Source organism: Pristiophorus japonicus, chromosome 1, assembly GCF_044704955.1.
Source record: "Pristiophorus japonicus isolate sPriJap1 chromosome 1, sPriJap1.hap1, whole genome shotgun sequence".
Taxonomy (NCBI): Eukaryota; Metazoa; Chordata; class Chondrichthyes; family Pristiophoridae; genus Pristiophorus; species Pristiophorus japonicus.
The window spans coordinates 478453456-478480142 of NC_091977.1; the positions used below are offsets into that span (position 1 = coordinate 478453456).

The 26687-nt window shown below is 46.4% G+C and overlaps 1 protein-coding gene across 7 annotated transcripts in view; it reads right to left on the reverse strand.

The window, feature by feature from the left end:
- Positions 1-26687, reverse strand: part of LOC139276641 (microtubule-associated protein 4-like) — a 420834-nt gene that overhangs the window by 40649 nt on the left and 353498 nt on the right. For all 7 annotated transcript variants that reach the window (XM_070894641.1, XM_070894662.1, XM_070894653.1 and 4 more), the window contains 4 exons: positions 16100-16277; positions 15150-15212; positions 13679-14001; positions 9297-9419 (listed from right to left, as the gene is read on the reverse strand). In XM_070894641.1, coding sequence (XP_070750742.1) covers positions 9297-9419; positions 13679-14001; positions 15150-15212; positions 16100-16277 — 687 coding nt within the window. The remainder of the gene's footprint in view (positions 1-9296; positions 9420-13678; positions 14002-15149; positions 15213-16099; positions 16278-26687) is intronic.

A 26687-nucleotide genomic window follows, 5' to 3' on the forward strand; every position in this document is an offset into this window, starting at 1 on the left:
GGTCCCTAATTCCTGGTACCATTCTGCACCCTCTCCAATGCCATACACCATGTAAGGTAACATCTCAGTCTTGGCTGCACTCAGGCAGTAATAGAGGAGATTAAAATAAAAAGGGAATATTCTTGTGGAGGCAGAGGGCATGACTGAGGTACTGAACTAGTACTCTGCATCTGTCTTTACAAAACAAGATAAAGTTGATGTCGCAGTAGAGAAGGAGGGAGTAGAAATATTGGATAGTATAAAAATAGAAAGAAGGTGCTAAGCAGGTACTGTGTACAATTCTTGGCCTTTGAGAGGGTACAGAGGAGGTTTGCCAGGATGATACCGGGGATGAGGGACTTCAGTTACTATTTACAATCTATATTAACGACTTGGAAGAAGGGACTGAGTGTAACGTAGCCAAGTTTGCTGACGATACAAAGATGGGAGGAAAAGCAATGTGTGAGAAGGACACAAAAAATCTGCAAAAGGACATAAACAGGCTAAGTGAGTGGACAAAAATTTGGCAGATGGAGTATAATGTTGGAAAGTGTGAGGTCAAGCACTTTGGCAGAAAAAAAATCAAAGAGCAAGTTATTATTTAAATCGAGAAAAATTGCAAAGTGTTGCAGTACAGCGGGACTTGGGGGTACTTGTGCATGAAACACAAAAGGATAGTATGCAGGTACAGCAAATGATCAGGAAGGCAGATGGAATCTTGGCCTTTATTGCAAAGGGGATGGAGTATAAAAGCAGGGAAGTCTTGCTACAGTTATACAGGGTATTGGTGAGGCCACACCTGGAATATTGCGTGCAGTTTTGGTTTCCACATTTACGAAAGGATATACTTGCTTTGGAGGCAGTTCAAAGAAGGTTCACTAGGTTGATTCCAAAGATGAGTGGGTTGACTATGAGGAAAGGTTGAGTAGGTTGGGCCTCTACTCATTGGAATTCAGAAGAATGAGAGGTGATCTTATCGAGACGTACAAGATTATGAGGGGGCTTGACAAGTTGAATGCAGAGAGGATGTTTCCACTGATAGGGGAGATTAGAACTAGAGGGCATAATCTTAGAATAAGGGGCCGCCCATTTAAACCTGAGATGAGGAGAAATTTCATCTCAGAGGTTTGTAAATCTGTGGAATTCACTGCCTCAGAGAACTGTGGAAGCTGGGACATTGAATAAATTTAAGACAGAAATAGACAGTTTCTTAACTGATAAGGGAATAAGGGGATAAGGGGTTATGGGGAGCGGGCAGGGAAGTGAGTCCATGATCGGATCAGCCATGATCGTATTAAATGGCGGAGCATGCTAGAGGGACCATATGGCCTACTTCTGCTCCTATTTCTTATGTTCTTATGTAGTTATGTAGTTACGTGGAGAGATTGGAAAAGCTGGGATTGTTCTTAAAGCAGGGAAGATTAAGGGGAAACCCAATAGAGATATTTAAAATGATGAGGGGTTTTGACGGAGCAAATAGGGAAAAACTGTAACCAGATGTTTTGCCAGATTTAAAATAATGAAGTAATGAAGAGAAGCCCCCACCCTCCCCCACAGAAGGTTAAGATCTGGAATAGATGACCTGAAAGGATGGTGGAAGCAGATTCTATAGGAACTTTCAAAAGGTAATTGGCCATGTATTTGAAGAGGACTAAGTTGCAGGGTGATGGGGAAAAAGCTAGAGTGTGGAATTAAATTTGACAGCCCTTTCAAAGAGCCGAAATAGACACGGCAGCCCAAATGGCCCCCTTCTGTGCTGCAAGATTTTATGATTCTACAATAATTCATCTCCAACTTATTTTTACTGTCGATGAATTGTTTTACTGTCTGTGAATTGTGCTGAATGAATCACCTGGTTGAAAAGCACCAGGATTGAAATTGAGCTCCCCACGAAGTGCGCAGGCGCCCGTGGGGTACCTGCAAGTTCCGGGAATGCAAAGTGCATGTGCCTAAAATTGGCACTTGCAATCGGTCAATAAGTCTTTTGACAGATCGCACGCAAGCGAAGGAAAAGGGCCTCTGCAGGCAGAGATTTGGGCTATTTGCCCAACTCCTGCCCAGCGAATGTCCTCCAAATTCTTACGCTGGTAAAAGCAGGAGTAAAGTCTGCTTTTACCAGATTAAGAGTTTAAAAAATTAGAAAATAAAATGTTATCACTCACTTATATATTAAAATCCCTGCCCATTAAGGTAAGTTTATTTTTAGCCCGGGTTAAAACACAATTTTTTTTCAAATAAATATATTTTTTATATAAAGTATTGAATTAAATTGCATTTTAATTAATTTTAAATATGTAATGTGCTTTTTAAAAATTTATTTTCAGTGTGTGTGTTTGTTTTTGGGGGTATTTCCATTTATACTTATCGCAGTTCTGTATTTACGGAATTACTATAAAGTGTGAATGGGGATCCCCCTACTCGGATAGGTTGGGCTGGCCCACATGATCCCAGAGATCTGTATGAAACCGCTACAATCCTGCGATACATGAGCCCCTACGCTGGCCTTTGCGTAGAGCCCCAGGACAAACAAGTCGCCGAACCTCCAGGACCACCAGGTACTTTGGTAGAAATTATTGCCTGTGGGAAGCCTCCAAGTGCAATTTCTAGGCCACTAACTTCATTGATCACCAGGAGCACTAATCTTCAGCTTTTGATGATTTAAAAAAAGTGTTCATCTCAATTCATCATGCTCTCTCTCCTCTAAGTTCACTAGCCTCCTCTCCTCCCTTAATTTCTCCCTCCATGTAAACTCTCCAACCCATATTCACGGCCACTCCCTCGATCTTGCCATCTCTTGTGGCCTCGCTACTCCCATCATCTCGATCAGTTAAGGCCATCTCTGACCATTTCCTCATATTGCTCTCACCCACATCCCCCTTACACTCCCCGACCCCCTCCTTCTTTGTCCTCTGTGTGCGAACTCACTCCCTTACTCGCTTACAACTGCACTTATGAACTCCCAACTGTCCAGCCTTTGGCTCTCCATTCACCATGACATTTCTGCAGTTATCGATCTGCTCAATCACACCCTCACCACCACTAGCCTTTGTCCCTATTAAAACAATTACTCCCCCTCACCCTGGCCATTCCCCCCTGGTACGGCCCTCATCTTCGCTCCATTAAGTGCAAGGCACGCAGACTTGAATGGATACGACGGACAACTGGTTTAGCAATTCACTGCCAAATCTGGCTGGACTAAATAAAGCATTATCGGGTCCTGCTCTCGTCTGTCAAAATTGCTCAATATTCCAGAATCATTCTGAAATGCAAAAATAAACCCCGACTTCTATTCTCCACTGCTAGTGTCTTTTTAAACCCCTCTCCCTTGTCTCCACCCTCACCTCCGACAATAAGTGTGAGGAGCTCATGGACTACTTTGTCTCTAAGATTGAGACCATCTGTTCAGCTGCCTCTGCCACTTCTCTTTCTTCCCCTAGCCCACTGGGCCAAACTTCCTCTAATGATCCCCCACTGCCCTAGCCCTGACCTCACATCTTTCTCCAGTTTCTCTCCGATCTCCCCTCATGACCGCTCTGAGCTCATCTTGTCCACAAGACCCACTTCCTGTTCCCTTGACCCTTTTCATACCAAACTGCTGACCACCCAACTTCCTTTTCTGGCTCCCATGTTAGCTGACATTGTTAACGGTTCTTTCTCCTCAGGTACTGTCCCACTCTCCCTCAAATCTGCCATTAGCACCCCTCTCCTCAAAAAAACAACCCTCGACCCCTCCATCCTTGCAAAATACCATGCCATCTCCAACCTCCCTTTCCTTTCCCAAGTCCTTGAACGCGTTGGCGCCTCCAAAGTCCGTGCCCATCTTTCCCTCAATTCCATGCTGGAATCCCTCCAATCCGGTTTTGGCATCTACCACAGTACCAAAACGGCAATCATCGAAGTCACAAATGACATCCTTTGTGACTGTGTCAAAGGCAAACTATCCCTCCTCGTCCTTCTTAACTTGTCTGCAGCCTTCGACACGGTTGATCACTTCATCCTTCTCCAATGCCTCTCCACCATCATCCAGCTGGGTGGGACTGCACTCGCCTGGTTCCATTCTTATCTATCTAATCGTAGCCAGAGAATCATCTGCAACGGCTTCTCGTCCCACTCCCGCATCGTTACCTCTGGTGTCCCCAAGGATCTATCCTTAGCCCCCTCCTATTTCTCATCTACATGTTGCCCCTTGGCGACATTATCCGAAAACACAACGTCAGTTTCCACATGTACGTTGATGACACCCAACTCTACCTCACAACCATTTCATTCGACCTCTCCACGGTCTCTAAATTGTCAGACTGCTTGCTCGACATCCAGTCCTGGATGAGCAGAAATTTTCTTCAATTAATTATTGGGAAGACCGAAGCCATTGTTTTCAGTCCCCGCCACAAACTCCGTTCCCTAGCCACTGACTCCATTCTTCTCCCCAACTTCTGTCTGAGGCTGAACCACACTGTTCACAACCTTGTTGTCATAATTGAGCCTGCAATGTGATTTCGACCACATATCCACAATATAACTAAGACTGTCTATTTCCACCTCCGTAACATCGATCGTCTCTGCCCTTGCCTCAGCTCATCAACTGCTGAAATCCTCATGCATGCCGTTGTTACCTCTAGATTTGACTATTCCAATGCACTCCTGTCTGGCCTCCCACATTCTACACAACGTAAACTTGAGGTAATCCAAAACTCGACTGCCCGTGTTGTAACTCGCACCAAGTCCTGCTCACCCATCACACCTTCATTGGCTCCCGGTTAAGCAACGCCTCGATTTCAAAATTCTCATCCTTGTTTTCAAATCTCTCCATAGCCTCTCCCCTTCCTACCTCTGTAATCTCCTTCAGCCCCACAATCCTCCTAGATATCTGCGCTCCTTTAATTCTGCCCTCTTGAGCATCCCTGATTATAATCGCTCAACCATTGGTGGCCATTCCTTCTGTTGCCAAGGCCCCAAGCGCTGGAACTCCCTGCCTAAATTTCTCCACCTCCTGTAAGACGCTTTTAGTCACCTGCCCTAATTTCTCCTTTTGTGACTTGGTGTCAAATGTTTTGACTCATAATACTCCTGTGATGATGATGCCTATGATGAAGCGCCTTGGGATGTTTTATTATGTTAAAGGTGCTATATAATACAAGTTGTTGTTAATCTAGAGGATACATGTCAGCGCATCATATCAGCATCACACACACTCCCAGGTCAAATCTAGCATGAATTAGAAGAGTAAAGCCCCAAGAGCCGTATGTCCTCAGAATATGCTCTTGTATTACACAGCAATCAGAAGTGTAAACTTTGGCTGACATTCTCCTCCCTAGATTCTATTTCCGTCAAGATCAGCCCATCTTCGTGTGTGAACCTAGACCCAGAATATCAAGTCTGCAAAGCATAGCTGTGTAATTTGTGTATGCATGTGTTTTTTTCATGTTGTAGATAATTAATATATAGACCTCTATTGTACAGGACAGCATTTGTACAGTTACGAGAAGGAGAGAGGATGAGGGAGGGAGGGTTACGAGAAGATGAGAGAGGGAGGGAAGAGAGGCTGAGGGAGAGAGGGGCAGAGGGAGGGATAGAGAGGGGCAGAGGGAGGGAAAGAGAAAGGCAGTGGGATGGAAAGAGAAAGAATGAGGGAGGGAAAGAGAAAAGCAGAGGGAAGGAAGAGAGAGAGGCAGAGGGATGGGGAGAGTAGAGGGGTAAAGGGAGGAAGACAGAAAGGCAGAGGGAGGAAGAGAGAGAAGAGACAGATTGATGGAGGGAGAGAGGGGTGGGGGAGAAAGAGAGGTTGATGGAGGGAGAGAGAGAGGGGGGGATGTGAGAGAGGGGAGAGAGAGAGAGAGAGGGGGGGGAGAGAGAGAGAGGGGAGGGGGGGGGGGACAGAGAGGGGGGGGAGACAGAGGGGGGGGAAGAGACAGAGAGGGGGGGGAGACAGAGAGGGGGGGAGACAGAGAGGGGGGGGAGACAGAGAGGGGGGGGAGACAGAGAGGGGGGGGGAGACAGAGAGGGGGGGGGAGACAGAGAGGGGGGGGAGACAGAGAGGGGGGGGAGACAGAGAGGGGGGGGAGACAGAGAGGGGGAGGGACAGAGAGGGGGGGGGACAGAGAGGGGGGGGAGGACAGAGAGGGGGGGGGGGGACAGAGAGGGGGGGGGACATAGGGGGGGGGAGAGAGAGAGGGGGGAGAGAGAGAGAGGGGGGAGAGAGAGAGAGGGGGGGGGACACAGAGGAGGGGGGGGACAGAGAGGTGGGGGGGACAGAGAGGTGGGGGGAGAGAGAAGGGGGGGGGGACAGAGAGGGGGACGGAGACAGAGAGGGGGACGGACAGAGAGGGGGGACGGACAGAGAGGGGGGACGGACAGACGGGGGGGGGGGGGACAGAGAGGGGGGGGGACAGAGAGGGGGGGACAGAGAGGGGGGGGGGACAGAGAGGGGGGGGGGCAGAGAGGGGGGGGACAGAGAGGGGGGGGGGCAGAGAGGGGGGGGGCAGAGAGGGGGGGGGACAGAGAGGGGGGGGGACAGAGAGGGGGGGGGACAGAGAGGGGGGGGGACAGAGAGGGGGGGGGACAGAGAGGGGGGGGACAGAGAGGGGGGGGGACAGAGAGGGGGGGGACAGAGAGGGGGGGGGGACAGAGAGGGGTGGGGACAGAGAGGGGTGGGGACAGAGAGGGGTGGGGGACAGAGAGGGGGGGGGGGCAGAGAGGGGGGAGGGACAGAGAGGGGGGGGGACAGAGAGAGGGGGTGACAGAGAGAGGGGGGGACAGAGAGAGGGGTGGCAGAGAGAGGGGGGGCAGAGATGGGGGGAGGGCAGAGAGGGGGGGGACAGAGAGGGGGGGGACAGAGAGGGGGGGGGAACACAGAGAGGGGGGGGGACACAGAGAGGGGGGGGGAACACAGAGAGGGGGGGGGAACACAGAGAGGGGGGGAACACAGAGAGGGGGGGAACACAGAGAGGGGGGGGGCAGAGAGGGGGGGGGGACACAGAGAGGGGGGGAACACAGAGAGGGGGGGAACACAGAGAGGGGGGGAACACAGAGAGGGGGTGGGAACACAGAGAGGGGGTGGGAACACAGAGGGGGGAACACAGAGAGGGGGGGAACACAGAGAGGGGGGGAACACAGAGAGGGGGGGAACACAGAGAGGGGGGGGAACACAGAGAGGGGGGGGAACACAGAGAGGGGGGGGGAACACAGAGAGGGGGGGGAACACAGAGAGGGGGGGGAACACAGAGAGGGGGGGGGGGAACACAGAGAGGGGGGGGACAGAGAGGGGGGGGGAACAGAGAGGGGGGGGACAGAGAGGGGGGGGACAGAGAGGGGGGGGACAGAGAGGGGGGGGACAGAGAGGGGGGGGGACAGAGAGGGGGGGGGACAGAGAGGGGGGGGACAGAGAGGGGGGGGGACAGAGAGGGGGGGACAGAGAGGGGGGGGACAGAGAGGGGGGGGACAGAGAGGGGGGGGGCAGAGAGGGGGGGACAGAGAGGGGGGGGCAGAGAGGGGGGGCAGAGAGGGGGGGGCAGAGAGGGGGGGGCAGAGAGGGGGGGGCAGAGAGGGGGGGCAGAGAGGGGGGGAGGGGGGGAGAGAGAGAGAGGGGGAAGAGAGAGGAGGTACAGTTGGAGGGTGAAGGGCTCAGGGAGGGAGGGAAGTGAGAGGCTGAGGTAGGGAGGGAGGGAGGGAAGGAGGGAGGGGGAGAGAGAGAGAGAGAGAGAGAGAGAGAGAGAGAGAGAGAGAGAGAGAGAGTGAAAGGCCGAGGAAGGGAGGGATTGAGAGAGAGAGAGAGAGAGAGGAGGTGGGAGAGAGAAGGGCTCAGGGAGGGAGAGAAAAGTGAGAGGCTGAGGGTGGGAGAGAGAGCGAGAGAGAGAGAGAGAGAGAGAGAGAGAGAGAGAGAGGGAGAGAGAGAGGATGAGAGAGAAAGAGGGAGAGAAAGAGGGAAGGGAGGGAGGGAGAGGCGGATGGAGGGGGGGGGGGAGGGAGAGAGACTGAGGGGAGATGAGGGTGAAAGGGGGATGAGAGGAATTGAATGTAATATCTCCAATTTTGCAGATGACACTAAGCTGGGTGGCAGTGCGAGTTGCGAGGAAGATGCTAGGAGGCTGCAGGGGGACTTGGACAGGTTAGGTGAATGGGCAAATGCATGGCAGATGCGGTATAATGTGGATAAGTGTGAGGTTATCCATTTTGGTGGCAAAAACAGGAAGGCAGATTATTATCTGAATGGTGACAGTTTGTAAAAGGGGAGGTGCAAGAGACCTGGGTGTCATGGTAGGTCAGTCATTGAAGGTAGGCATGTAGGTACAATAGGTAGTAAAGAAAGCAAATGCATGCTGGCCTTCATAGCGAAGGGATTTGAGTATAGGAGTAGGAAGGTCTTACTGCAGTTGTACAGGGTCTTGGTGAGACCACACCTTGAGTACTGTGTTCAGGTTTGGTCTCCTAAACTGAGGAAGGACATTCTTGCTATTGAGGGAGTGCAGCGAAGGTTCACCAGACTGATTCCCGGGATGGCAGGACTGACATATGAAGAAAGACTGGATCGACTAGGCTTATATTCACTGGAATTTAGAAGAATGAGAGGGGATCTCATAGAAACATATAAAATTCTGATGGGGATTGGACAGATTAGATGCAGGAAGAATGTTCCCGATGTTGGGGAAGTCCAGAACCAGGGGTCACAGTCTAAGGATAAGGGGTAAGCCATTTAGGACCGAGATGAGGAGAAACTTCTTCACTCAGAGAATTGTGAACCTGTGAAATTCTCTACCAGAGAAAGTTGTTGAGGCCAGTTCGTTCGATATATTCAAAAGGGAGTTAAGTTGTGGCCCTTACGGCTAAAGGGATCAAGGAGAGAAAGCAGGAAAGGGGTACTGAGGTTGTATGATCAGCCATGATCATATTGAATGGTGGCTTGGCCTCGAAGGGCCGAATGGCCTACTCCTGCAACTATTTTCTATGTTTCTATGAAAGGGGAATGAGTGTGAAAGGGGGATGAGAGGTTGAGGAGGATGAGAGGTTGAGGAGGATGAGTGATTGAGGAGGATGAGAGGGGAATGGAGGGAGAGAGCGAGAGAATATTTTCTACATTAAAAGCATTATATATAAATGCAAGTTGTTGTTGTTCAGATTGTTGCCTCAGTCTTGACTAGATCTGAACCATGGCCCCAAGAGTGAAAGCTTAATGTGGTAATCCACTGCACCATCTAGTGTTATAAACAATCACCTGATTTATGCTTAGAGGGAACACAATGGAAAATCATATTGAAATGCAAAGACATGTATTCAGTTTAAAAATGAATGTAAAACAAAAATCGACATTTTCATTCACTCACTTTGCCATTGGTTTGTTTTTGGCTATCTTTCACGGTTGCGGTTTTAGCTACTCGATTTACAGTGCTGGATTCAGCTTTTCGGTTCAATCTTACCGGCTCGGGCCTTTTCTCTACTGGTTTAGCCTAAATGGACAACAAAAGGAATGGAAAAAAAAACAAACAGGCAGATGTAATGAGGGAAAAACTCAATAAAAAATGTCCTGGAATGAAATGGAATCGAATAATTAACCCAGAGAAGGCATTTAAAATAAAAGACATCACATCACAATACAATAGGACAATGTTTTACAGAATATTGTACACTGTTTCATTTCCTAATAGTTTGACCTCATTTCAAAAGTTATTTATTCACTGATGTTCCAAAATACTTTTTGTCCAAAAAAATCCCCAGGATTAGAAACAATTAATTTACTTTCTTCCCCGCTCCCCTCTTTAAAAAAAACACACGTTTCCTCATAGTTGTACAGTTTTAGTTCTTCCCCCAACTTCCCTCCCATTCTTACTGTAGAAATAATTGCCCCCCCAAAGGGTGGGTGCTACAATGAGCCTTAGCACCCATAGCTATGGAAGAAGTGTTTGGGGAGGGTTGTAAGGAAAGAAGAAAAAAGTATATCAGTTAGGGTCCCTGCTCCTCCTGATCACCATGGAAAGTGTGCATACTATATTCGATTGAGTATATTATGCTCTATTCTGTTGCCCAAACCGTGGAATAGTCTGTTGACACTCACCATCACAGATGTGAAGAACATGGGTGAGGTACAGAAAGATGCTTGGCATCTATGGAACTGCACCACAGCAACAGTCAATGCTTCAGGAGAGTTCAGGGTAAAACTGGAATCAAAGGTGTTGCTGGAGTCAGACAATACGCTTTTCAAGTCAGCTACTAGAAGTGCATAGGCTCAGAACCCTTTTCAAATGGGAATTCAGGGGACTAACTGGCCCAACATTGGCATTTTCTTCTCCATTTCATAACCAAGGTGACGATTGGCAAAGGCCTGTGACAGAATCAGTTTGAATCTATATCCTTGCCATTCTACACTGGAAAGGGAAGTGACAGAAAATTAACTCTGAGGGGAAAGGAAAGCTTTGGGATGATGTGACAGATTTACATTATTTTACAAAATGACACCCCTAATTCGATATTCAAAAAATCTTGTTAGTGGCTGGAGAAGCACAGTACACAGCCAGTGCGTGCCCTGCTTTTCTTATGTCTCGTCTGCTCTGGATCAATTCTCAGACGGTTTCATGAGGCTGAGGTCCCAAAGCGGCTTAGCTACAAGGAGATTACCCAAACTGACAGATCACAATTGGAGGCAAAAATCTGAAATTTAAAAAATGGATCATTTTCCTCAACATTTGCTTGAACTTAGAATGGGAGCACTCTGAATTAAGGATCCTCAATCTTTAAGCAACTTTTCAGAAGTCAAACCATTTGAACTGTAAGAAAACCTTTTCTTTATCCATCCCTAAATCCTGTACACTGCTATTAAATCACTGCAAACAGAACAATGGAAGCATATGCAACAAGTAGTCACTGGGCGTAGACACTGAGCAGAGTAGGCAACTAGCCAGGCCTGTAGCTGTCAAAAGAGATGAATATTATATTATATATAAAACATTATAAATATTATATTATATATAAAAAGAGAGAGGGCGCACATGTTTTTGTCTTATCCATTTAGTGGATAGAAGCATTGCCTAGTGTAGTACCAACCCATAACAACCAGAACATCACAGGTCAAATTCCCGGTCTATGCCTAGTTAGCTGATATTAGCATCGTGCCAGAATACGGACATCAGGCAAAAACAGGATTGAGCTCGCATGCAATATCTTCTACATTCAAATAGTCTGCTGACTTGTAAGCACATCAAAAATACTTAGGCAAGGTACAAGGAGCACCAAGTGTCTGAGAAACTATACATCAGCACAAGTCAATGCCTTCAGGAAGGGAGCACAGTAAGCGGGGCTAATTGGCTGTTGATTTCTACGTGAAATAAGTTTGGACAGTCTCAGGCCAGCTCATTGTGGGCATAGGCCAAAAGGACAGAACTACACACAACAGGATAAAAACCACATTTAGGACAAACCACAAGGATAGCTGGTGTGGGAAGTGGGGAAACATACTGGTTCATTAGGAGGTACTCTTCTAAGGTTGGGGTTAAAACTCATGCTGTAACTGACCTAGAATTGCAAGGTAGTGTAGTGGCCTACTCCTGCTTCTATTTCTTATGTTCTTATGTTCATATTGCCTCTCCTCATTCTTCCTACATAAATGTATCATTTCATAATTCTCTGCGTTAAATTTCATCTGCCATGTTTCTGCTCATTTTACCAGTCTGTCTTATGTCCTCCTGAAGTCTGTTACTATCCTCCTCATTATTTACAACATTTCCGAGTTTTGTATCATCTGCAAACTTTGATATCTATCAAAAAGAGCAGTGATCCTAATACTGACCCTAGGGAATACCACTATATCCAGTCTGAAAAACAACTATCCACTACTGCTCTCTGCCCCTTAACCAATTCTGTATAATGCTGCCACTGTCCCTTTATTCTCACGGACAGGTTGTCGGTCACCCCGACCCGCGAGAGGACACCACCGCAGGTCGGGAGGATAAAAGGGCGAGTGCAGACCCAACAACATAGTGGGCATACCACTACAACTTCCAGCACGAGCCATTCCAAGTGTGCGACGACTTCGAGGTGGGCGACTGGGTGATGTCATCAAGGCCCAGGTCGCCGTTTAGAGCGTGGGCAGGAACATTAGCGGGGCCCAGGCACAGCGGAGGAGTGGGAAGGTCGGGGCAGATGAGCGACGAGAGATCGGGGCGGAGCTGCGGCGAATGTTTGGTGCAGAGGTGCGGTGAGTGATAGTGGCGGAAGTGTGGCGAATATTTTGTGGCAGAGGGGCGGCGATAGATCGTGGCGGAGGAGCGGTGACAGATCAGCTGCGTGAGATCGTGGCGGAGGAGCGGTAAGAGATTGTGGTGTAGGTGCAGCGAATGTTTGTGGCGGAGGAGCGGCGAGAGATCGTGGTGGAGGTGCGGCAAATGAGGGTGCAGGGCCCAGGCGCAGCACGGGTCAGCCCACACTGCGATATGTGTGCACACTAGGTTCGTGCAGCAGAGCAGGTCTCCAGTCGTCCTGGTTAACCCTTGCCACTGGATAAAGGCCTAGCTCTGTTGAGCCCGTGTGATGTGCAACGGTCACCACATGTTAAAAAAATCTATGCAGGGGCATCTTCCACTCCTGGAGTTCAGGACTAGAATACCAAGTCCTCTATTGAAACATCTGTGAACTCATCCCTTTTGGTGTGGAAGCAAATCATCCTCGATCAAGGGACCGCCCATGATTCTCACGGACTTTAATTTTTCTAACCTTTACTTCGATTTGATTTTGCAGGCCACCTAAAGCAATTTATAAATGGATGAAATCTCTGCAATGAAGTTGGTTAATAGCAACAGTGATATTGCCTTACCACCTTTGCCAACAACTCCGCTGTGTCAGGACAGTGCCATGTCAAGCTACATTATTCTGCTCAGTCCAGTTAGATTAAAATTAAAAACAGGACATGCTGGAAACAAGCTGCAGGTTCAGTCAGTGCCTGGATGGGGAACGATGGCATCTTGGGTGGTAACCTTCATCATTCTCCAGCCCATGGCGATCACAATGGGGTTGTGACTTCAGGCCAGACCCAGCGTTGATGTTGAACCTTCTCATTCAGCAGTAGACTGACTTGATATTTTTCCCTTTTCTGGAAGTATAAAGTCTCCAGAAATGACACGAGGATCTACAAAGTACTCGCCAGGCACTTCTTAGAGTACTATATACAGGTCTCGTCACCACACAACACAGATAGATGCACTGAAGAGGATGCAGAGTACAGCAACAAGACAATTGGAGATACATAAAATATTAAATGGGACAGATAAATAAACTCAATGTCATTTTAAACTAGGCAAGTGGGAAGAGGACAAAAATTAATGATATGGAAATTATGAAGAATAACAAATGTTCACAATAAGCTGTTAGGCACATACATTAGCAACTTATAAAATGCAGTTGCACTTTCAAAATTTCCTACATTACAACAGTAACTGCACTTCAAAAAGGTACTTAATTGATTGTAAAGTGCTTTGGGACGTCCTGAGATCATGAAAGGCGCTATTTAAATGCAAGCTTTTCTTTTAATGGGAGAATTGGGATATTAGTGCGATGAGCTTTGATCAGCCAAGTGGCCTTTATTCGCCAGTGACGTTGGCATTGCCTCATTTCAGATTTCTAGCACTTGCTTTTGTTTGTACCATGGACTGGATTGACGGGGAGTGGAATCAAAATCATGTTGCTTATTTACCTCCAAATAAAATAGGCAATCCCTTACCTTCCCTCCTCCAGGCTGGTGTTTGATATTATCTGTGGATCCGATTTTCGACTTGATGTTTTTCAGGTCTGGAGCGGGGGCACTGGTTGGCCGCAGCTGCTTTGTAGCTGCTGCTACGGTGGGTTTTGAAGGCGGGCGAGGAATGGGTGCAACCCTCTTGGCCTCCGAAGCAGCTGTGGTCTTCAGTGCCAATGTTCTGGGTGCCCGAGAGGTGTTGGACGATGGTGTTCCAGGGGTGCCTAGTGGGGTGCTCGGCGTACTTGGGGTAGTGCCAGTGCTCTTAACAGAGGTTGTGGAAGCAGTCTTTGGGCGACCTGTCTCACCTAAGGTAAAAAAAAAAATCAGGCTATTTTCTCCACAAATGTCGCTGGTTCCTATACCAGCCTGATCTAGGATAAAAATATAAATACATTTGACAGACTGAGAAACTGTGATAAAGATGAAGAATTATTCCACAAGAGCAAACAGTACTGGGAACAGAACTGAACGATCTTGCTGGTCCCAAAGTTCAAAATTCCATACTGTGCACTCTCATACCCCTCAATCAGTTATTTTACCAAGCAAAACGTAAAAACATCCAGTGCTCTCTCTTAAATTGACTGATCTACTGTCTTCATGGGCAGTTGAATTCATAGTTTCACTATTGTGTGAAGTCATTAAATCAAATTGGGAACCTACTGGAGGAACAGGGCTTTAATCTGGCACAGAAAAACATTTATATAAGTGCAAATGCATCAAAAACCAAGGTTTGTTCTAAGGATAGGATCAAATCTGTGCTCACCCTCCCACCCAAGTCCAGACTGGAGGCCAGCTGACTGTCATTGGAAAATATCCATAATCAGTCGAACAAGTCTAGCAGCGCTCAATCACTTAGTGAGTTTATCTAGCGGGTAACTGAACCATTCAGATCAGAATTCAGGTTTTGTTCCCCGGTCTTTGCTGTTAGCTTGTGATGGAGGGAAGGGTGGTCAACAACTGGCCTTAGCACCCCTAAGTTAGGGATGGGTACAATTGACCTCAGCACCGCATTGGCGGAGAGATGGGAGAAAATCATTTCCTGATCACTAACGAGCAACCCTGGTGTAAAATACACATGTGAACATTGTATGAGGCCAGGATTGGGTTCAGTTGCAAAGACCCACATGATTTGAATAGTCAGCCAAAACTCAACTGTCTAGGCTCACACAAGAAAAATGGCCACTTAGATGACTTAGGGAACAAAAGAGAGATAGTGTGTGGGTCGGATGAGGGGGGGGGGGGGGGAAAGGGCAATGTTCCCCCTATTTGTTTTTCCAGCCGTGCTGCCCATTCAAATTTCCGCGTATGCGTGGTCTTTTGCATTGAGAAGCAGGCTCACTGGCTACGCGGAACAGTGAGACAGGTGTGCGTCCACGCAGCTTAACGGGAACGTCGATAAGGGGATGAAATAGAAATAACAAAAGAAACAGCAGCAAAAATGAATTCACAGTACCCAAGGATGATTTTGCTGAAAGAGACTTCTTCGCATCTGCAGATTTAGATTCCGTCTTGATGGCTGAAAATAAAATGTTTAGAGTTATGATAATTTTAATACTACTGGTCTGCTGCCAGCTCTTTAACTACCTACTCTACAATCTACACCTCACTTCAGACTTATATTTTTCTTTGCTGGGGAAAGCAGCACTCTTTATACTCCATATGATCCCAGTTTAGGACTGCTCAGGGTGATACATCAAGCTGGTTCTGTATGTCGACTTTGAAGACAAGGATTGTGACTCAAATACACCGATAGAGGATTGGTTTAAATCCAGTTCCTTGGTCCCATGCCATCTATCAGTGTACTTGAATCACAACCCTCATCTTCAAAGTTGACGAACTGAACCGGCTCGCTGGATCACCATCTTTGCATTATGATGCAAAATAGCAGGCCAACAGGTCACTTCTCAATGCCAGATTGGGAGAGGCACAACAAAGTTGGAATAATATCGGGTTATTCTTATTTCTAAGTGAAGCTGAAGGAGAACTTCCCATTTATACTCATTGAGGTGAGGGATATTAGTACTGGGGAAGGGAACTTTTCCTAGTTCAAGCACCTAGGTCAAGTATAGCATAGCCAAAGGCAGCAAGAAGCTTCCTCCACTCAGCCTCCTCAGAAAAGCACCCCTTACAATGTGACCTTTTTTTTGTGGCATTTCCTATGCTAGTCTATTGTGACCTTTCTGGGTGGGACTACCAATTAGTGCCAAATTAGGGACTCGTGCCCACTAGAAATTAGATTCAGACTTCCCAAATTCATCTCACATAGAACCTTTATAGGGAGAAGAAACTTTCATGTATCAAACTAGGACAAATTGCAACCCATGTCTCAAAGGGCTGAAGGTTGCTAGCTAACCCACCACTCTCCTTTCACATATCCAGTGACATCAAGACTTCAATACGTACATGTTGGCCTTTTAGGGGTAGAGAGTGTGGTGTTTCTCTGAGTGGATCCAGTAGTAGTAGCCATTTTTTGCAGCGATGTTGTACTGCTCTTAATGGTAGTGTTACTGGATGTTTTTGTCACACCTGCAGACGATGGTCTGGATGTAGGGAGTTTCACTGGACTCTTAGTCTCAGTTGCCTGCAACAAAAACAAAGGGTTTTCAGTATCACTGTCTGTTTTGTAGCGTCAGAATGAGGGAAAACTAGAGCCATCCCTGTTGGCTTAGTGGGTAAAGACACAGACTTGCATTTATAGAACATCTCAATTGAACTCTCAAATATCTTAAAATAGTTAATACACAATTAATTACTTTCAAGTGTAATGAGTTATGGAGATAAATGAAGCAGCCATTTTTCACATAGCAAGATCCCACAAACATCATCATCATAGGCAGTCCCTCGAATCAAGGATGACTTGCTTCCACGTCAAAAAGTTCACAGGTGTTTCAATGAAGGACCTAAAATTCCAGGCCTCGAACTAAATCTTGAAGGATGGAAGACGCCTGTGCATGGATTTTTTTTAACATGTGGTGACCGTAGCACACCAGCCACCACACGGGCTTGACAGAGCTAGGTCTTGGTCCAGTGGCAAGAATTAACCAAGGTGACTGGAGACCAGCTCTGCTGCACGGACCTAGTGTGCACACATATCGCAGTGTGGGCTGGCCCGTGCTACGTCTGGGCCCTCACTTCTTCTGGGCCCCGAACTCGTGCCTCTCCTGGGTCCTGATCACATCCCTCTATAATCTCTAGCCGCTCCTTCGCCCCGACCTTGCCGCTCCTGCTGTACGTGCCCACGCTCCAAACACCGACCTGGATTTTGGTGACATTCCTCTTTGCTGCCGTTGCTCTCCTGCTCCAGCACGTGCTGCTCCCTGGAGTGGTATGCTGTCACGCTGCTCCTACCGCTCCCCGGCCCGCTCCGATGGTGCTCGCAGGCCACGGGCCGCGCAGGAACAATTCCATAAACAGCAATGAGATGAATGGCAAATTAAAGGTTTTTTTTGGTGGTGTTGGTTGAGGGATGAATGTTAGCTCGGACAATGAGGAATTCACTGCTCTTCTTCAAATAGTGCAACGGGATCTTTAATACCCGTTTGAACCCTAGGAACAGGCAGACAGGACCTTCGTTTAGCATTACATCGAAGGATAGTTGTAAGAATATCGATATGCCTTTACATTGCTTTTGTTTATAACAGAGACAAAAGCTGTAATGTGGGAAGGATTGGCTTAAATTGTGTTCTCCAAAAAGCCCCATTTTTTCCTGTCACGTTCTCCAAAACCCATCTGCTGATAAGAAAAGCTCTTGAAACACAGGCTTTTATCACAGCAGGGAGTGCTATGAGTGGATACATCAGAGGATTGTTTCCAACAGGACCAAGGTTTAGGAGAGTAATAAATGAAAGTAACAGTCTGCTGTGAAAAGGTACAAGGTCTCTCATCTCTGGCAAACTATTTGAAACAAATGGGTGTTCAGCAGGAAGAGACCCGAAGAAAGGATTTAAGTCAGATGCCATGTTTTCACTTAGTTAGGAAGAAAAAGAGACATCGTTACCTTCGAAACCCTGGGTTGTGAACAGGCTTGGAGAAGTCATCTTCATGATTTCTCATCAATATCTAAGCACGTGAGTCTCAGACGTGAGACTGACGTGTGTTACTGGTGTTCAAGGTTACTGTTTTCTCGATAATAAATGAAGTGAATTATTAAGCATATTACTGTCTTTAGTTGTACAAATCTATTTAAAGGATAAGGAAAGAAGTATCCAACAATAGGAACTCTGACAATGGAGCGTATCCCTCAGCACAGCAATGAAATGTCAGCCTTGATTACGTGCTCAGGTCAGGGAATTGGGCTTGAACCTCGAACCTTCAGATTCAAAAGCTAGTGTGCTACCATCTGAGTCAAGCTGGTATGCTGCTGAGCCATACAACCACAACACGTGAAGCTGGAGGCGATTGCAGAGATAGGGGAGACAGAAAAATATATATTTTTTAAAATTATGGAATCACTTGTTTGAAATACAGACAACGGATAAAAGGGCAGATTCTCAGCCTTGCCCACAGGCAATATATAATGGGAAATAAGATGCTGCGTGTTTTCCATTTCTTGCATTGCTCTCCCTGACAGTTTGAACGTCATTGTGAATGCTGGATCGTTGAATTGGTCCATAGTTTTTGTCCCTCTGACAGATTCCTACTCCAAACTTGCCAATCTCTGCCTCTCCCCTCCATCAATATTCTACTGATGAAATTAACTGGCCCTGCCTCCACCACCACCTTCTAGTCTCGGCACCACGGATCATTGGGTCCACCACAAGCACTTTTTCCAAAGAGGATAATGTACAAAACTGAAAATTTGTTTTCAAATGTGGTGAACAAAGATGTTAAAACTCTATCTAAAATAAGCCAGGAAATCACAGCTGCCATTTCATACAGAAGCTCTCTAGCTGTATTCAAATACAAATGTCAGTCAAGCACATCATTTCTAGAGGAATTAATTCTCTATGGACTAAAGGCTTTCTATTTCTGTCTGTCTCATCGTCACCTTTGTCTCCCCCAGGCTTGATTTCTGCAATGCTGTACTTGCCAGCATCCCAAGCTGTACCATACATGACTTCTAACATGTCCACAACTCCGTTGCACGTTTACTATCTTGTATTAAGTCCAACACTCACTGTCATTTCAAGTTCTCACTGATCTTATCGCCTAATGTATCAACTTTTAATCCTAGTCTTCAACTCCTGGCATACATCCTCCACTCCTGGCTAAGCATATGTCCTCTCCCTGTGCTCCACCATCAGTGGAGCCTTCAGCCAGAAAGCCCCTGTACTCTGAAATACTTTTCCACCTTGTCACTTTGCCCCTCCTTCAAACTCCTCCCCAAAACTCTGCTTTCTTCTATCTCTAATGTTTCTTTTTTTTTTCAATCTGTTCACAATGGTATTGGTAGGACTGAAGACCAAGCCTCCTCTTCAAAGTGGGGATACCTTCCATTATGTAGTGTGGCACTACTGCTGCGTTAAGTGGGACAGACCAAGGACAGATTGATCAGCTCAAAAATAGGCACCAATTGGGAGTTAACAGCAATGGAGTAATGCAACAGTACCTTAAAATGTGCCACACCCGTGCTCTATTCTCCCCTCCCCCAGTTACCCTGACCAAATTAATTGCAAAAGGAAGCTATGCTAAACTCAGCTGGAGTATTGTGTTCAATTCTGAGCACCATACTTTAGGAAGGGTGGCAAGGCCTTGACAAGGGTGCAGAAGATATAATATAATGGTAACAGGGATGAGAAACTTCAGTTATGTGTAGAGATTGAAGAATCTGGGGTCGTTCTCCTTAGAGCAGAGAAGGTTAAGAGATTTGATAGAGGGGTGCTACACCATGAAGGGTTTTGATAAGAATGAATAAAGATAAACTGTTTCCAGTGTCAGTAATCAGAGGACACAGATTCAAGGTGATTGGCAAAAGAACCAGAGGCGACATGAGGAAACATTTTTTTTGCACAGTGAGTTGCTGTGATCTGGAATGCACTGCCTGTAAGGGTAATGGATGTAGATTCAATAGTAACTTTCAAAAGGGAAGTTCAAAAACAGTGTGACTTCAGCAGAATGCAAGTCATAGGCTGCCCAGTCAAACTCTAACTAGAGAATAAGAAATAAATGGTACTGAGCTGTCTTGGCAGAGTCAGTGGCCACATGTGGCCCATCTGTTGTGGTTTGGACATCCGTGATCTAGGGAATCTAGACCTAATCTTTGCTGACGATATATATAATGGTCTGCTCATACAGAAGTAATATGCAGAACAGGACTTTAGATATCTACTAGAGAGCAATGAGTGTGGGCATTAAGGAAAACAAAATAACACGGCCAAGGTGCTTAAGATCAAGGGCCTCTGTTGAGATGAGAGATGAAAGCAAGAAAAAGACGTACTTATCACATATCTCAAATAACAGAGCACATTGCACACAATTTAATACTTTGAAGTACAGTGCCCTATATATAGCGTGTTTCACGACCACCGAACGTCCCAAAGCGCTTTACAGCCAATGAAGTACTTTGTGTAGTCACTGTTGTAATGCAGTCAATTTGCGCACAGCAAGGTCCCTCAAAAAGCAATGTGATAATGACCAGATAATCTGTTTTTTTTTTAAAAGTGATGTTGATTGAGGGATTGGCAAGGTTACCAGGGATAACTCCCCCTGCTCTTCTTCAAAATTGTGCCATAGGATCTTTTACATCCACCTGAGAGAGCAGATGGGGTCTCACTTTAACATCTCATCTGAAAGACGGCACCTCCGACAGGGCAGCATTCCCTCAGTACTGGATTGGAGTGTCAGCCTAGATTTTTGTGCTCAAGTCTCTGGAGTGGCACTTGAACCCACAACCTTCTGACTCAGAAGCGAGGGTGCTACCTACTGAGCCTTGTAGATAAATGACATGTAGATAAATGTGACAGCCATTTTTCACATAGCAAAGTCCCACAAACAGCAATGTAATAAGTGACCAGTTAATCTGATTTTTGGTGGTGTTGGTTAAGGGAAGGATGCTGACCAGGGAACTGAAAAATCCTGTTGTTTCACAAATGCCATGGGTCTTTCATGTTTAGTTGAACAGGCAGATGGGAACTCTCATTGGAAAGATGGCACCTCTGACAGTGCAACATCCCCTAATGCTGTACTGGAGTGTTGACCTAGATTATGTGCTTAAGCCCTGAAATGGGATTTGAACCCACAACTCTGTGACCCAGAGATGAAAGTGTTCGTAAATGAACCCAAGATAACACTCCTATCAAGCTTGATAATGACGAGAACGAACAGAGGAACTTGCTATCTTAAAACTGTTGATGAGGACATCATGGCAAGAATATGCAAGGCAAAAATTTCCTTCAACATGCTAAAACTGGTATCTAAATACATATAGCAGAAAGACTAATACAAAAGCAAAATACTGTGGATGCTGGAATCTGAAATAAAAACAGAAAATGCTGGAAATCTCAGCGGGTCAGGCAGCATCTGTGGCGAGAGAAACAGAGTTAACGTTGCGTCAGAACTGGCAATAGTCAATAGTTCAAAATGTAACAGATTCTTAAGGAAGTCCTGGGGCCCTGAAAGGGGCGGAGGTGAAAAGAACAAAAGTGAAGGTCTGTGATAGCAGAAAGACTAACTTGAAAGTGTTTTAGTAAAATGTGAACTCTATTCAGCTGACAATTGAAGGTTGACAGCAGCCACTATCCACAGTCAAGAGTCTGCAACAAAGACTGCCCGATGAACTTTTGGCTAATTAGAATATCAATTGGAAACTGTAACTGCAGCATAAGAACTGCAGAAGAGGGGTAAAATTGGGTTAGATATCTGCTGAGGACAGGTGAGGGCAGCACTCCAACTACAGGTGGTGAAAGTAGATACCTTGCCCAACATGGAGGGCAATTGTGCCAGAGTAAATAAAACTGGAGGTCGTAGAAGCAGGCAGAGACGCAAGCACTTGCAAGAGATTGAGCTAGAGGGACGAATCAGATTGCTGCTTTATCTCCCACATAGTACGAAGGGAACCAGAAAGTGAAAGAATCTGGTGGCCCAATGTATTGTGACTATTTTAAACTGCACAAATTTTAGGCACCCTGGCACTATTCGACCATCTTTAGATGAGGCTAGGCAGAAATGGTGATTGGAGATGATAAGCACGAGCCAATGACCCTCAGATTCCCCTCGAGGGAGTGAAGGGAATGTGTGGGGAGGTAGTGACAGATTTTTGGTCTCTGTTTGTTTCTTCTCTACCCTGCATCCCACTCACCTGCCCCCCACCCCCCCACGCCCAGTGCAACACGGCAAAGCATCAATCCATTTAAAAAGGAAGTTGGATTTACACAAATTTCTTTCCCTCTTCTTGAAAGCATAGAATCATAAAGCACAGAAGGAGGCTATTTGGCCCATCATGTCTGTGCCGGCTCTTGGGTAGAGCTATCGAGTTAGTTACATTCCCATGCTCATTCCGCATAGACCTGTAACTGTTTTCCCTTCAAGTATTTATCTTTTGAATTTTACTATTGAATCAACATCCACCATCTTTTCAAGCAGTGCACTCCAGATCACAACAACTCACTGTGTAAAACAAGTTTCCTCATGTCACCTCTGGTTCTTTTACAATCAGCTTGAATCTGTGTCCTGTGGTTACCAACCTTTCTGCTACTGGAAACAGTTTCTTCCTATTTACTCTATCAAAATCCTTCATGATTTTGAACACCTCTATTTAATCTCATAACCACCTCTGCTTGAAGGAGAACAATCCCAGCTTTCCAAGTCTCTCCACATAACTGAAGTCCCTCCTCCCTGGTACCATTCTAGTAAATCTCTTCTGCACCCTCTCCAAGTTCTTGACATCCTAAAGTGTGGTGTCCAAAATTGAAAACAACACTCCAGCTGAGGCCTAACCAACATTTTATAAAGGTTTAACATAACTTCCTTGCTTTTGGACTTTATTCCTCCATTAATAAAGAATTCCGTATGCTTTTTTAACAGCTATCTCACCGTATCCAGCCATTTTCAAAGATTTGTATACATACACCCCCAGGTGTCTCAGTTCCTGTACTCCCTTTAAAATTGCCTTTAAAATTGGACCATTTCGTTTATATTGCCTTTCCTCCTTTCTCCTACCAAAATGCATCACTTCACACTTCTCTGGTTTAAATTTCATCTGCCATGTGTCTGCCCATTTCACCAGTCCGTCTATGACCTCCTTAAATCTGTTACTATCATTTTCATGGTTTACTATATTTTCCAAATAGGAGGCGGCCCCATGAATATCCCCATCCTCAATGATGGCAGAACGCAGCACGTGAATGTAAAAGTCAAGGCTGAAGCGTTTGCAACCATCTTCAGCTAGAAGTGGTGAGTGGATGATCCATATCGGCCTCCTCTTGAGGTCCCTATCATCACAGAAGCGAGTCTTCAGCGAATTCCATTCACTCCACGTCATATCAAGAAATGGCTGAGCACACTGCATACAGCAAAGGCTATGGGCTCCGTCAACATCACAGCTGTCGTGCTGAAGACTTGTGCTCCAGAACTAGCCGTGCCTCTAACCAAGCTGTTCCAGTACAGCTACAACACTGGCATCTATCTGACAATGTGGAAAACTGCCCAGGTATGTCCTGTTACAAAAAGCATGACAAATCCAATCCAGCCAATTACCGCCCCATCAGTCTAATCTCAATCATCAGCAAAGTGATGGGAGTGTCATCGACAGCACTTGCTCACCAATAACCTGCTCACTGATGTCCAATTTGGGTCCGCCAGGACCACTTGACTCCAGACCTCATTACAGCCTCGATCCAAACATGATCAAAAGAGCTTAGTTCCAGAGGTGAAATGAGAGTGACTGCCATTGACATCAAGGCAGCATTTGACCGAGTGTGGCATCAAGGAGCCCTAGTAAAACTGGAATCAATGGGAAAACTCTCCATTGGCTGGCATCCAACCTAGCACAAAGGAAGATGGTTGTGGTGGATGGAGGTCAATCATCACAGCCCCAGGACATCACTGCAGGCATTCTTCAAGGCAGTGTCCTAGGCCCAACCATCTTCAGCTGCTTCATCAATGACCTTCCCTCCATCATAAGGTCAGAAGTGGGAATGTTCGCTGATGACTGCACAGTGCTCAGTGCCATTCGCAACTCCTCAGATAATAAAGCAGTCCATGCCCAGTAAGAACTGGACTGCAATCAGACTTGGGCTGATTAAGTGGCCAGTAACATTCGCGCCACACAAGTGCCAGGTAATGACTATCTCCACAAAGAGCAAAGGGATCTTATTCTATATCTGAAAACGTAGTAAATCTCCAACAAGAGAGTGTCTAACCACCTCCCCATGACATTCAATGGCATTACCATCACCGAATCCCCACCATTAACAACCTGGAGGTCACCACTGATCAGAAATTTAACTGGACCAGCTATATAAATACTGTGACAACAAGAGCAGGTCAGAGACTGGGTATTCTGCAGTGAGTGACTCAACTCCTGACTCCTCAAAGCCTTTCCACCACCTTACATAGAAACATAGAAAATAGGTGCAGGAGTAGGCCATTCAGCCCTTCTAGCCTGCACCGTCATTCAATGAGTTCATGGCTGAACATGCAACTTCAGTACCCCCTTCCTGCTTTCTCGCCATACCCCTTGATCCCCCGAGTAGCAAGGACTTCATCTAACTCCTTTTTGAATATATTTAGTGAATTGGCCTCAACTACTTTCTGTGGTAGAGAATTCCACAGGTTCACCACTCTCTGGGTGAAGAAGTTTCTCCTCATCTCGGTCCTAAATGGCTTACCCCTTATCCTTAGACTGCGACCCCTGGTTCTGGACTTCCCCAACATTGGGAACATTCTTCCTGCATCTAACCTGTCTAACCCCGTCAGAATTTTAAACGTTTCTATGAGGTCCCCTCTCATTCTTCTGAACTCCAGTGAATACAAGCCCAGTTGATCCAGTCTTTCTTGATAGGTCAGTCCCTCCATCCCGGGAATCAGTCTGGTGAATCTTCGCTGCACTCCCTCAATAGCAAGAATGTCCTTCCTCAAGTTAGGAGACCAAAACTGTACACAATACTCCAGGTGTGGCCTCACCAAGGCCCTGTACAACTGTAGCAACACCTCCCTGCCCCTGTACTCAAATCTCCTCGCTATGAAGGCCAACATGCCATTTGCTTTCTTAACCGCCTGCTGTACCTGCATGCCAACCTTGAATGACTGATGTACCATGACACCCAGGTCTCGTTGCACCTCCCCTTTTCCTAATCTGTCACCATTCAGATAATAGTCTGTCTCTCTGTTTTTACCACCAAAGTGGATAACCTCACATTTATCCACATTATACTTCATCTGCCATGCATTTGCCCACTCACCTAACCTATCCAAGTCACTCTGCAGCCTCATAGCATCCTCCTCGCAGCTCACACTGCCACCCAACTTAGTGTCATCCGCAAATTTGGAGATACTACATTTAATCCCCTCGTCTTAATCATTAATGTACAATGTAAACAGGTGGGGCCCCAGCACAGAACCTTGCGGTACCCCACTAGTCACTGCCTGCCATTCTGAAAAGTACCCATTTACTCCTACTCTTTGCTTCCTGTCTGACAACCAGTTCTCAATCCACGTCAGCACACTACCCCCAATCCCATGTGCTTTAACTTTGCACATTAATCTCTTGTGTGGGACCTTGTCGAAAGCCTTCTGAAAGTCCAAATATACCACATCAACTGGTTCTCCCTTGTCCACTTTACTGGAAACATCCTCAAAAAATTCCAGAAGATTTGTCAAGCATGATTTCCCTTTCACAAATCCATACTGACTTGGACCTATCATGTCACCATTTTCCAAATGCAGTGCTATGACATCCTTAATAATTGATTCCATCATTTTACCCACTACTGAGGTCAGGCTGACCGGTCTATAATTCCCTGTTTTCTCTCTCCCTCCTTTTTTAAAAAGTGGGGTTACATTGGCTACCCTCCACTCGATAGGAACTGATCCAGAGTCAATGGAATGTTGGAAAATGACTGTCAATGCATCCACTATTTCCAAGGCCACCTCCTTAAGTACTCTGGGATGCAGTCCATCAGGCCCTGGGGATTTATCGGCCTTCAATCCCATCAATTTCCCCAACACAATTTCCCGACCAATAAAGATTTCCCTCAGTTCCTCCTCCTTACTAAACCCTCTGACCCCTTTTATATCCGGAAGGTTGTTGGTGTCCTCCTTAGTGAATACCGAACCAAAGTACTTGTTCAATTGGTCTGCCATTTCTTTGTTCCCCGTTATGACTTCCCCTGATTCTGACTGCAGGGGACCTACGTTTGTCTTTACTAACCTTTTTCTCTTTACATACCTATAGAAACTTTTGCAATCTGCCTTAATGTTCCCTGCAAGCTTCTTCTCGTACTCCATTTTCCCTGCCCTAATCAAACCCTTTGTCCTCCTCTGCTGAGTTCTAAATTTCTCCCAGTCCCCGGGTTCGCTGCTTTTTCTGGCCAATTTGTATGCCACTTCCTTGGCTTTAATACTTCAAGGCACAACTTAGGAGTGCGATGGAATACTCTCCACTTGCCTGGATGAGTGCTGCTCCAACAACATTCAAGACGCTCGACACCATCCAGGACACAGCAGCCCGCTTGACTGGCATCTCATTCACCACCTTAAACATTCACTCAATCCACCACTGATGTACCATGGCTGCAGTGTGTACCATCTACAAGATGCACTGCAGCAACTTGCCACGGCTTCTTCAGCAACACCTCCCAAACCCACGACGTCTACCACCTGGAAGGAAAAGGGCAGCAGGCGCATGGGAACACCACCACCTCCAAGTTACCCTCCAAGTCACATACCATCCTGACTTGGAAATATATCGCCGTTCCTTCATTGTCGCTGGGTTAAAATCCTGGAACTCCCTCCCTAACAGCACTGTGGGAGTACCTTCACCGCACGGACTGCAGCGGTTCAAGAAAGTGGCTCACCACCACCTTCTCAAGGGCAATTAGGGACGTGCAATAAA